Genomic DNA, 11434 nt, shown 5'->3' with positions numbered 1-11434 from the left:
GCTTCCGGCGGCGGGCGGAAGTTTCCGCGTTGCCGCGGCGACGGCGCGGCCGCCATGGCGGTGCCGAGCTGGCTGGAGCGGCTGCGGGCGGCCGGCAAGACGGCGCTGGTGCAGGACGGTAACCGCGGGGCCAGGGTCGGGATAGCCCGCGCCTGCCCCCGCCGCGGAGTGAGGGTGGTCCTGCGGCGGGCGGGCGCGGAGGGGAGCGCTCCTGGGCACAGCCCCCTCCCCGGGCAGGGCCCCCGGGAAGGACACAAGGACATCAACGCGGGCAGGGGGACGGGGTCACGGACAGGGGGACAGAGCCCTACACGCAGGGGTAGCTGTGTCCCCTTTCCTCTCACCATCCGCCTTGCCTCTAGGGAAGCGGAAGATCCACTACTTGTTCGAGGATGGCAAGGAGATGGCCGAAGAGTATGACATGAAGACTGGCCAGTTAATCAGTAAGTGGTGCTCTGCAGGGCAGTGGGTCTGTGCCCTCGGGCTGGGGTGTTGAGAGGGACCACCTGGTCAGGAACAAATCATCCCTGCCTACTCTGGGAGGCGGGCATTTTGTAGGGACAGAAGTAGGATGCAGCTTGCAGCCAGGGTTCTCTGACTTTCGTATCACAGCAGACCTTGCTTTAGCCCAGGATCTCCCCCAGACATCCCATCTGTCACAGCAGACTTGGATGGACCACATGGGATTGCCATCACAGTTGCCAGGCACCAAGTCTGTACCACATGAAGGGCTGAAATACGCTTTTTGGTGGCTTCTGCTACCGCAAACAAAGTGTTGTTTATGGCTCGTGTCCAAAACCACATCAGCTGCAGCACAGCACCTGTCGCAACCCCACCATGGCTTCAGCACCAAATAGCAAAAAAGAGGCATTCAGCACAGAATTTCTGACCTAGGAATAGGCCAGCTAGCAGATCAAATCACACCGAAGTCGAAATGACTGGAATTACATATATTCATATCATCTCAGTGTGCTGGGAGCTTTGGCAGTCAGTTGCTGGAGTTCTTAGAGAGCAGAAGAATGAAAACCCTTCTTCTCTCTTCCCCAGGTAGAAAATGGCGAGAGAAGAACACCCTTGGGGGCACTGGCAAGTGGCAGGTGGAAGTGGGAGAGCCGACCTCGCCACTCCTGGGAGCACTGGAGTCAGAGCTTATAACAGAGAGCAGCTCCAATGTATGCAAGGGTCTGCAGGCACCACTGCACCTAAAACTACCTTGTCGTGTGCTTACAGCAGTAGCTGGTAGAGCGCAGGTCACCAAGAGACAGCCTTAATGCACCCAGCACTCTGCTACAAGTCACCCCAAAACTGCAGGGCTGAGTGGAAAGAAGCCACAGCTTAGGTTTTTTAGGAGTCTTCAAGAGATTTGTAGTTTCCTTAAACAAAGAAACTGTATTTCTGTGTGGCCAACTACTACACTGTCTTGAAAGAGTGGGGTGAGAGGAAGGCCAGTGCCAGGACAAGTCAGGGGACAGAAAACAAAGGTGGTAGCAATGAAAGGCACAGGCAGTGCATAGCAGGCTGCTCCAATAGGGCACAGCTTGTTTCATCTTCACACCCCTCTAGCTGAGGGTGCAGCTGTTTTAGTCTCTCATCATCTTTTCAGAAGCTGTGCTTCTGAAACACAAGCACAGCTCTGCACCACAAATTGGGGCAGAGCCAGGACTGAATCCAGCAGGTTCCTAGAGCAGGCAGAGCTCACTATTTGGTTGTCTGTGAGGAAGAGGCCCCTGTAACCCTGCACTGCAAGGCTTCCTCACTGAACACTCTCAGCCTCCTGCAAGCAGTGCCCTGGGCAAAGGCAGAGCAGCCTTAGCTGTAGGAGAGTGGTGCTCAGGCAGCTTCTTGAGTTACTCCCTAATGCTCCAGTGAAAGAACAGCTGTTCCCATGTGGAGTCTCACAAGGTAGTACGGGAAGGAGACAGGGAGGAGAGGAGACAGCTGGAGGGGCCTTGCTTAAAGGTACTTATTTGCTGTAGCCCATCTTCATGAGGAAGGATACCCTGAGCAGCTTCCAGTGGCGGATCCGGAACCTTCCCTACCCCAAGGAGGTCTACAGCGTGTCCGTGGAGGAGGAGCAGCGCTGCTGCGTCGTGCGCACCACCAACAAGAAGTCAGTAAGGACAGCACTGCCGCTGCTGCAGTCCCTTGGGGTGGGCTGCCACGGGGGCTGTCCCCTCTTCTGTCCCTAGTGTGCAAGGGATGAGGGCCTCACCTTGCAGCACATCTCCTGCTGCCCAGTTTCCACTCCCAACTGCCTCAGACACATTTATAAGCTCTGCACTGGACATTGCAAACTCATCTTGGCTCCTCTAGGGTGGTGCTTGCACTGTTCTTACTGTCAGATGTCACTTCCTTAGAAAAATTAAGTAAGAGCCTTGCAGACTTCTTGAAGCTAGAACATTCCATTTTCTCCCTCTGATTTAGTCACTGCATCTCAGAATGCTGCAGGATTCAACATGGACAGCAAAGTCACAGGCACCCAAACACATCCCCCTGCATAGTCACAATGCCATTGACATGATCTGGAGGTAGCGAGCAAAAAAGACAGACTGAACCTGGGAAGGAAGCACCACAGTGTTCTGCCAAGTGAGATTTGAGATGGGAGGAAGAAAATGGAAAATCCCGTTAAAGCCACATCTTGCAGTGTGTCAATACATGGCATCTCACATGGAATGAAACACACACTGTGTCCCAAAGCATGTACAACCTCAGAGAAGCCAAGATGAGCTGCAGTATTGGGAAGTGAGTGCACGGAACGAGCCTTGGGAGCACAGGGGAAGGTGATGGAAGTGGCTGTAGGTGGTGCTGTCGGCACAGAACTGCGGCCCCTCTGCTGCCGAGGGCTCCGCGCCGCGGCACCCGCGAGTCTCCCGGTAAAGGGCTGCTGGAGCTCTGCACACCAGCACACCTGGGGACTCAAAACCAGAAAGCTGGGGAGAGGGAAGCTAACCCATAGAAACAACAAAAAAATACAGCTCTAATACAGAAAGATGTTGGCCTAAATGCACACAGAGGAATTCACAGAACAGTGGTGCTCTAGTAGGGAGACCATGTAGGAAAAGATGAATGAGATTCCCATCAGCCACACATGGATATCCATGGAGCTAGGACAGGAGTGGAGTACTTGATCCTAAATCCAACCACATTCTGTCACAGACAGGCTTATCTACTCCCAGTCCTACTGATAGTGGTGTGTATGTGGGGAGTTCCTTGCCTGTGTATGTGGGAATTTCCTGTGTAGGTGCCATAAGGTTACAATGCAGCACTGAGGCTTTACCTACACCCTACCTGACTTCTGGCTTTTTTGTACCTCTCTTGGGAGGGTCTTCCATGACACTTATTCTGACACTTGTTCTCTCACAGACCAGTGCCAGAGGACCCAACAGCCACTCATGGCCTGTGTCTGACAGTTAAGGACTTTCAGAATTAAAGCTGAAAGCCAGCTCACTGAGGACAAGAATGACGTTGCTGTCAGTAGGGAGCAGGGACAGACACCAGCACTAGCACACTTAGTACAGGCTCCAGGATATCTTAGATCATTTCTCCTGGGTCTCGGCCAGGGCAAGGCACCACTCAGCAACTAATTCCAAGATAGCAACAACAGCCTGGAATCCACAGAGAGCGTGCACATCACTACGGGAGAGAAAGGAAGCCTCGGAGCCTCTCCAACCCTTGGAAGTCAGCCATGCTGCTTCTGAGCAACAGAGCTGTGCTGACCGCCAGCCAGAGGCACAAGTAACAGGATGGGCTGCCAAGTCACTACTGAATAGCTCAGCTCTAAATTCTCAGCATACCAGTAGCAGTTTTCCCTGCGGGCTAACAAAAAGTGGGTTTCCAGTAGGAAAATAATAGAGGTGATTTGACATACATACTGTGGATCTCGGGCCAGGACTCGGGCTCAGAGTGTAATACTGCCCCTTGGCCATGGGGTGAGAGGAGAGGGCAGAGAATCAGCCTGCACCGGCTGGGATAACCACCCATCAGCTACCTCCCCAGCCCAGACAGGAGCTCTTCACTTCCAACAGTCACTCTGTTCCCTCTGGCCACGGCAAGGGCTGCTCAAGTGGGATTTGCTTAAAACCTCTTGCTGTAAAATAAATCCATTAAACTGAACTCTAAAAACAAACCTAGAAAGCCACCTCCCCAAACGCCAAACGTGATTCAATTATTGTAGTGAGAGGCAGTGGTAATGTTAGGAGGAGGAGGGGTTGGCAAGGCAGATCTGGTTTCCTTTGATCTTGTCACAGATTTTAGTTTGAGGCCAGCCAAAGCCATTCTTCTCCCCTTCTCCTTAGTCCTGGGGCAGCAGAATGCTGCTGTTTCATTGATGACTCCCAAGGCCCTTTGAAACAGTGGGTTTTTTTCTGTGTACTGCTTTTTTTTTGTCTAATCGGTAAGAAGTTAACACTTCCTTAACATGTCTTTGTGTTCATCTAATCTCTGCTGTTTAACCTTTGACATCTCCCTTATTATCCATGTCTGCCACCTTTTCCAAATACCGACAGCAGTGACAACACAGAACGGTTTGAGCCCTGCGGTAACAAGCCGTGTACATTCCTCCCACTGCACCGGGAAAGCCATTTGCCCTTTGTAGCTGTTTTCACCGTGACTTGGAAAATAAACTGCAGTTTGGGCAGAGGTAGCTAGAGAGGCCAAGCCTCACACACAGCCAGCTCAATTGAGAACCACCCCTCATGGCAGCAGCCACTGCCTAGTCCCACTCTGCTCCAGGCACCTCAGTACCAGCTACAGGCCAATTCCTTGGAGAGGACTGCCCACAAGAGTGTTGGAAGAGACTAAGAATCCAGCCGTGTCTCTGGGTGGGCACAAGACCACAAGCCAGTGTATTTGGTGCAGCCCCAGAGAGAAGCAGTAGATGCAGGGCAAGCAATGCACAGGCAAACACAGACACAGGTCTGCAGGGTTCTGGCTCCAAAGTCTTAGGAAATCTCTTAGCTGGCAAAAACCTCTCTGTCCTCTGCTTGGATGTGAGAGGTTATTGGAAGACTGGGATAGGAACCAGGGAAGGAGCTAGGAGAGGTGTAAATGCAGAGGAGCAGCACAGCCACCATCTGAGAGGTGCTGCATGGAGATGCTGCAGAGCAGAGGCTCGGGGTTTGTGGGCAGTTACACCTGGAGATCTGTGCCCGGGGTGTGCATGAGCACCACCATGCCACAAAGCAAGAAGCTACCTAGGAAGTACAGCAAGAAGTTAAAAAGAGGGGTTTAGGAAGGATTGCAACAAAGAATGATGTATCACAGAGGAAAGTCATGCCACAAGAGCTTTGACAGCTATTTTGACAAAAGCTTAAGAAAGCTGTTTACTTAGAGGAATGAGAGACCATGAGCAGGGAAAAAGACAACGAACACCTTGGTAGGGCTGAGTAGTCTAACCATAGCTGGCATTAATGCAGGCAAGCTGGAGGGACCAAGCCTGCTGTCATACACCAAAGCTCTTCAGGACTTTGCCAGCTCTGGTTTCCAGTTTGGAGGTTTGTTTCTAGTGCTCCTGCTAATCTGGGGGCACCAGCAGGCACACAACATGGCACAAGGGCCTCCTGCCAGCCCTGAGAGGTCTGTTGTCCTCATGTACACTTTGTAGACCACCAGGCTGTGTCTCAGCACTCCTAGGGACAGAATAGAAACCCCACCTTCTTATTTCTGTCTCCTTTCTCATTTGTAGGTACTATAAAAAGTTCTCTATTCCTGATCTGGACCGATACCATCTCCCCTTGGATGCAGCTGCCCTGAGCTTCAGCCATGCCAACAACACCCTGATCATCACGGTGAGGTTTTAACCATGCAGATCAGCAGTCTGCCCTTCTCTTTATGTCCACAAAGAAGCTAAAGTTTTTACACATGGGGAAATGAGGCAGAGCTGAGGGTCACCCATGCAGCTCCTTCTCTGTCACAGAGTCAGTGGGAGTTTCAGATTACACTGGGCATGCTGACACTAGCCAGGAGATCCCAGGTGGCAGGAGAGGCCCTCCTTGCTGCTCAAGGTGACATGCAGGTGGAAGAGAGTCTGTCGTGCCCTGTTTTCCATGTATTCCCTCCCTCAGGCCTGAGCAAGCCTCCACTCTCAGTGACACTTGTTTCTTTTGTCTCAGAGCATAAAAGCCCAAAGATCTGCTGCACTTTGAGGTCTCGGAGTCTTAGAATAATAAAAAAATAATCACCTGCTGCTTTGTGTCAGAGAGGGAACTCTTCCACACACGTGGAAGCAAGAGACACACACTTCTTGTTGCAAGGAGCAGACAGATGCTTTTGAGCAACAGGTGTTTGCCTTATTCAGTGCAGAAGTCAGCTACACAGAGGGCACACCCTCCGTGAGAAACCTGGCAGCAAACCTGGGCTGCACGTGCAGAGGAAATGGGCCAAGAGGAGCACCTTGAGTCCTCCTGAGCTTCTGTTTGCTACTGACCAAACCTTGCAAAAAGCACCTGCATCCACCGCTAAGCTGCAGCTGGGTGAGAGGCCTCTGAAAGGAAGATAGAGGAACTGCAACTCTTACTTCTCTCTGCATTAAAAAAAAACCCACACATATATCTATATATATATATACAGATATATATATATATAACCACTTGTGAGCATACGATCAGTGAGCACAGCAAGGATCTGCTTGCCAGGATATTCCAGAGGGGTTGATGGGGGCCAAGATTCCACACCTAACTGGAAAGTTTTACTTGCACCGTAAAAGACACTCCAGAACTTGCCAAATGTCTTTAGCTTGATAGCACCACCTCTCTAGACAGGCTTCAGAGGCTGCTGGTAATGGCAAGGCCTCCCTTGGCAGGAGGGCCCTTGCTGGGCTGGCAGCAACAGGTTGCAGTTGGTCTGCTTGGAGCAGAGGCTGAACAGGAGTTCAGGAGTGCTAAGGGCATTTCTCTCTGTCCTACAGTACCAGAAGCCGAAGGAGATCCTGGCTGCAGAAGAGCAGCTGCAGAAGGAGCTGAAGAAGATAAAGGCAGCTAACAGTGGGGATGGAGACTGTAAGACCCAGTAGGCAGTGGCTGCTAAGAGGTTGAGGTGAGGGGCAGCTCTCTGGCACAGCTTCATGGTGTTTATTTTGCCTTATCTAATAAAAATGTTGTTGTTGTTGTTAATAGAGCCATTTAGAGGAATTTTTGTAAGCCTAGGAAGATGACAGGGCAGTTGACCTGGCCTGCTGATTTATGCAGACATTTCATAGAACAATAGAATGATTTGTGTTGGAAAGGACCTTAAAGATCATCTAGTTCTAACCTCCCTGTCATGGGCAGGGACACCTTCCACTAGACCAGACTGCTCAAAGCCCGATCCAACCTGGCCTTGAACATTTCCAGGGTTGGAATGATCCTTCTATGAATTGTGGGAAGCTGCAGTATGCAAAGGAAGCACACCACATCTACAACCAGCAGCCCTGTCCCCATCCAACATGACACCTCGGGAATTCCCCATCTGCCACCATTGCTGAAGGCAGTAATGTTTGGAAAACAAGAACTCCCCCCTCACACCCATGACTTGCCTGGGATGTACTTGGAAGCAGCTCCTTCCTGTGCAGTTATGCAGCTCCTCCGTGCAGTCAGGATGCTCTGGTGACTTTGCTATCTCGGCAAACAGCATCAGTGTTTAGACCTGAGTGGGCACAGCCAATGAAACAGGGTAAAGAGGAAGACATGCAGCTGCTTCCTTACTGCCAGCCATCCACCACGTGACAGGGCTGTGCAGAGGGCAGGAACCAACGTGCAGCTGCCTCCATTTGCGTGGCATGGAAGGGAAGCAGTGGCTGGGCCACTGGCCAGCTAAGGAGCAGCAGCTGCCCACCCTTCTTTTGTGAAGGCACAAACATGGACCACTGCAAACCTCACTGCACAGGGACAGCCCCAACAGTGCTGCTTTACCAGCTCCTCCAACAGCCATCCTCTTGCTTAGATTTCTGAATGTTGTTCCATCCTAGTTCATCCTTGAACACTTACTACTACACAAGCAAACCCTACCTCCAAAGTGAGCTGCTCATGGGCTCCTAACATAGCTCCCCTGATGAGGCTGCTTTCAAACCGTGACAATTCTTTAGACTCTGGGGCTCCAGCAAACATATTCCTCCAATTCTTGTGCATCACAAGGGAAGAGCAGCCTCCTGACAGTGGAAATTAATATACTAAGTTCTAACAAAGCACCATGCTAAGTGGCTCACCCCAGGAGTGCTCTCAGTTTGTGTTAAAAACCTCTCCTCTGCCTACCCAGGACACCCAAACTCAACCAAGAAGGGTTCCCACACTTCCTTCCCCAAGGAGGGCCAGACCCCAGACACCACTCACAGCACATTATCCACATCCAATCACACAGCACCGAGCATGCTGAAAGGTATGGTTGTTCAGAGACCCACGTCAGGTTCAGAAGGATGACACAAAAAGGAGCAGAGCCCACTTGAATGTGTCTACAGGATCCCAGTAAATCACATCCAGGTGCTCATAGTAGTCTGGTTTGCTGCTTCATTAAGCAGGCACCAAATGAGTCACAGATGCTACTTTTTGAAATCTTGTTTGAAAAAATGACAGGAGATCCAAGCTCCCAGGAACCTTCAATGCAGCAGTGTCACAGGGTCTAGCCAGGGAGAGAGATCTATAAGACATGGAGACAGCATATGAAAATAGGTCCAACCTCCCCCACCCAGGCCTCTGCAATCAGCAGGTAACATCATAACTCCTTCAGAACTTGAAACAAAACATACAATCTCTTTTGTTTCCTTTCAGATTTATTTAGCAAAACACGACTATTTCAGCCCTGCCAAGTGCATAGCTTGACCTGATGGCCAACTTGGGGAGGCACACTGAAAGCAGGGCTGGCTCTGCCTTTTAGCTCAATTGTTGCTCTTGGCTGTGAAGGACAACACAAGCAGCTGTCAGAACAGCAAGTTAAGGAGAAAGGAGGGCCTCACTCCAGGCACCTTTCCCTTCTACCAAATCAGTTCACCCCACACACAGCCTAGTCTTGTTTCACGTGCTTAGAGCTTGGCTGATCTCAAACTGACCAGCACACAGCTGCTGGGGCAACCTGGCTCAACTTGCCCCTCAAATGATGTATCCACAGGAAAAAAAGGAAGGAAAAAGAAAAAAAGTAACACAGTTAATAAAACAATTCCCGACTTGCACAAAATAAAAAGAGTAAAGGACAATTGGCCTATTATTTTCATGAACAGGCAGGTAAGGTGGAGAAAGTTTGGCCCTTTGTGCACTCTTCATTATAGCTTTCTGGCAGGCAAAAAAGTCCCTTCAGAAGCCTTGTGGGCCTTTTCTCACCTCTCCTGCCCTGCAATTCCCTGAGCCAAGTGTCAGCTCTGCTGAGTTGGGGTCACCAGAAGCAGCTGTGGTGCCCTTCACGAGGCCGTGAAGTCCAGGACGTGCAGGGCTGACGCCAGGGCAGCGTACAGGTGGGTGGTACTGAAACGGAGGCAGTACACTGGGCTGCTGGTGGGTGAAGACAGGTGAAAGCTCTGCAAAAAACAGGAAATCAACCTTTCAGAAACAAGGTCAGCCCAAAGATGCTGGGTGGTGTTACAGATCCAAAGGCTGAGATGTCTGAGAAAGCAGATTTTCCCTGCATATAGGGTAGGTTTGCCATGGTGGACTAGCCCCAAAGAGAGCCCAGCAGCCCCTCTTTCTTCTGCCCACAAGGCATGCACACTGGGTTGCCAGAGAACAGCTGAGAAGCTCTGCTGCTGCTCAGTCTCCCACTGGTGCTCACCTGCAGGCACCGAGTCTGCCGCTTATCCCAGAGGCGTACCACACCGTAGTAGGAAGAGCCGCTGGCAATCATATGGTTCTTGTCACTCCTTATGCAGTACAGGGCACTGTCATGGGGCTCTTCCCACTCCTGGACGCACTTCCTGCAAGGGCAAACCAGAGCAGGGCTGAGCCTCCACTCCTCCATCCACTTAGCCTGAAGGAGCTGAGTCAGTGAGAGCTGAGTTCCCAGACGCCGCACAAGGACCCTCCAGGAGCCTTGCGTGGCCCCAGATGCCAGCAGGGCAGGCTCACCTGGTGCTGGTCCGTATGTCCCAGTAGCGGATGTAGGTGTCATACCCACAAGAAAGGAGAAGGGAGGGGGTTTCATAGAACACATCCAGGACTCCAGCTCCACGGTGGAAGTCGGTCCCTAAACAGGTCACCAGCTCACCACTGCAATGAAACACGTGAGGGGAAGAGTCATTCAGAGCAAAAAGCCCTTCCAGTTCAGCTGGCCAGAGCACAGATGGTGTCACAGAAATCTTCCAGATCTCATTTCTGTGATACAACAGAATACAAAACCCCACACAGTTTTCCTCTCCCACCCCCAGCTTCTGCTATTGGTTGGGCCACTAACCATGAAGGGTCATGAAGGGTGACCAGCAGGAGTCCCAGCTGGAAGAGGAAGAGCCAAGGTACAGGTGCAGCTGACCCCCAGCAGAATGCGATCCCATTCCCTGGGAGAAATGACCAGTATTCTGAATTATATGGTTCCACTTCCACAGGAGACAACTCCCAGCTTAGTCAGACTCCAAATATTCTGCAAGAGCTATTTACATGTTCAATCCCATCCCATACTCTGTCCTTCAAAATACTGTCCACTGGGATATTTCCCTAGATCTTTGACACACAGCACAGACCCACAGGCAAATCAGACCTTCTCACCCAATCTGCCATGGCTGCTGTCCTCAACGCCCTCCAGTTATACCACATTCTACAAACACCATATCTGGGGCTGAACATCAAAAGCAACCACCCCAATGATCAGTCATCTGGAAATGACCTTCCAAAGGCTAGACTTTTCTCCTTTTTTTTGACCCTTTCCTCCTTTTTAATTCCTTGTCTGCAGTGAAAGAGCAAAACCAAGATCTCCATGAAGCTCTATGCTGAGTGCTTTGTGGTGGTATCACTCTGTTGCTTGTTCATATGCAGAACCAGCAGCTCACCTGGTGGATGGTGTCTGGTGAGGTCCCAGCCTGCCAGACCTCAAGAAGAAGCTTGAGCCACTTCCCTGGCTAACACGGAATGTCATCAGGTGCATGGCACAGCCTGTCCCGGTGTCATTCCACCTGCTGCAGCAGTCAGTGATATTCAGACATGACAGACTCTTGGGAATGGAGTGGGCAATCTGCCCAGCTTCTTGAAATGGCCACCTATTGCAAACCCTCCTTTTTTTCCTTCTCCTTTTCCTCACACCCTCTACATCAAAAATGCTGGACACAACAAAACTTGAAGCACCTGCTTTTCAAACTCTGCTGCATGGCCACCCCTCACTAACAGCCTCCTGGTTCTCAGGACAATGAAGCAGTCCTGAAAGCCAACAGCAAGGATCCCGCAGTGGGGTCACTCTCAGCATCTCTCTCCATTATTTTGTTACATTCTGCTCCTTGATCCAGCATCACACAGTTCTGAGGCACATCGCCAAATGCCTTAATTCTGTCTGT

General features: G+C 51.1%; 2 protein-coding genes across 4 annotated transcripts in view; one reads left to right on the top strand and one right to left on the bottom strand.

Moving 5' to 3' along the window:
- Positions 1-2: 2 nt before the first annotated feature.
- On the top strand, positions 3-7104 carry DPCD (deleted in primary ciliary dyskinesia homolog (mouse)). The gene is made up of 6 exons (XM_039709042.1): positions 3-118; positions 363-443; positions 1048-1172; positions 1977-2110; positions 5684-5786; positions 6905-7104. The coding sequence occupies exons 1-6, from the start codon at positions 55-57 to the stop codon at positions 7007-7009; spliced, it is 612 nt and encodes a 203-aa protein (XP_039564976.1). The 5' UTR covers positions 3-54; the 3' UTR covers positions 7010-7104.
- Positions 7105-8722: 1618 nt separating this feature from the next.
- Positions 8723-11434, bottom strand: part of FBXW4 (F-box and WD repeat domain containing 4) — a 63036-nt gene continuing 60324 nt past the window's right edge. For all 3 annotated transcript variants that reach the window (XM_039709264.1, XM_039709265.1, XM_039709266.1), the window contains 3 exons: positions 10023-10163; positions 9730-9871; positions 8723-9478 (listed from right to left, as the gene is read on the bottom strand). In XM_039709264.1, coding sequence (XP_039565198.1) covers positions 9362-9478; positions 9730-9871; positions 10023-10163 — 400 coding nt within the window. In that variant the 3' untranslated portion in view covers positions 8723-9361. The remainder of the gene's footprint in view (positions 9479-9729; positions 9872-10022; positions 10164-11434) is intronic.

Source organism: Passer montanus, unplaced genomic scaffold (genome assembly GCF_014805655.1).
Source record: "Passer montanus isolate IOZ18808 unplaced genomic scaffold, ASM1480565v1 scaffold21, whole genome shotgun sequence".
Taxonomy (NCBI): domain Eukaryota; kingdom Metazoa; phylum Chordata; class Aves; order Passeriformes; family Passeridae; genus Passer; species Passer montanus.
This window is presented reverse-complemented; position numbering and strand designations above follow the sequence as displayed.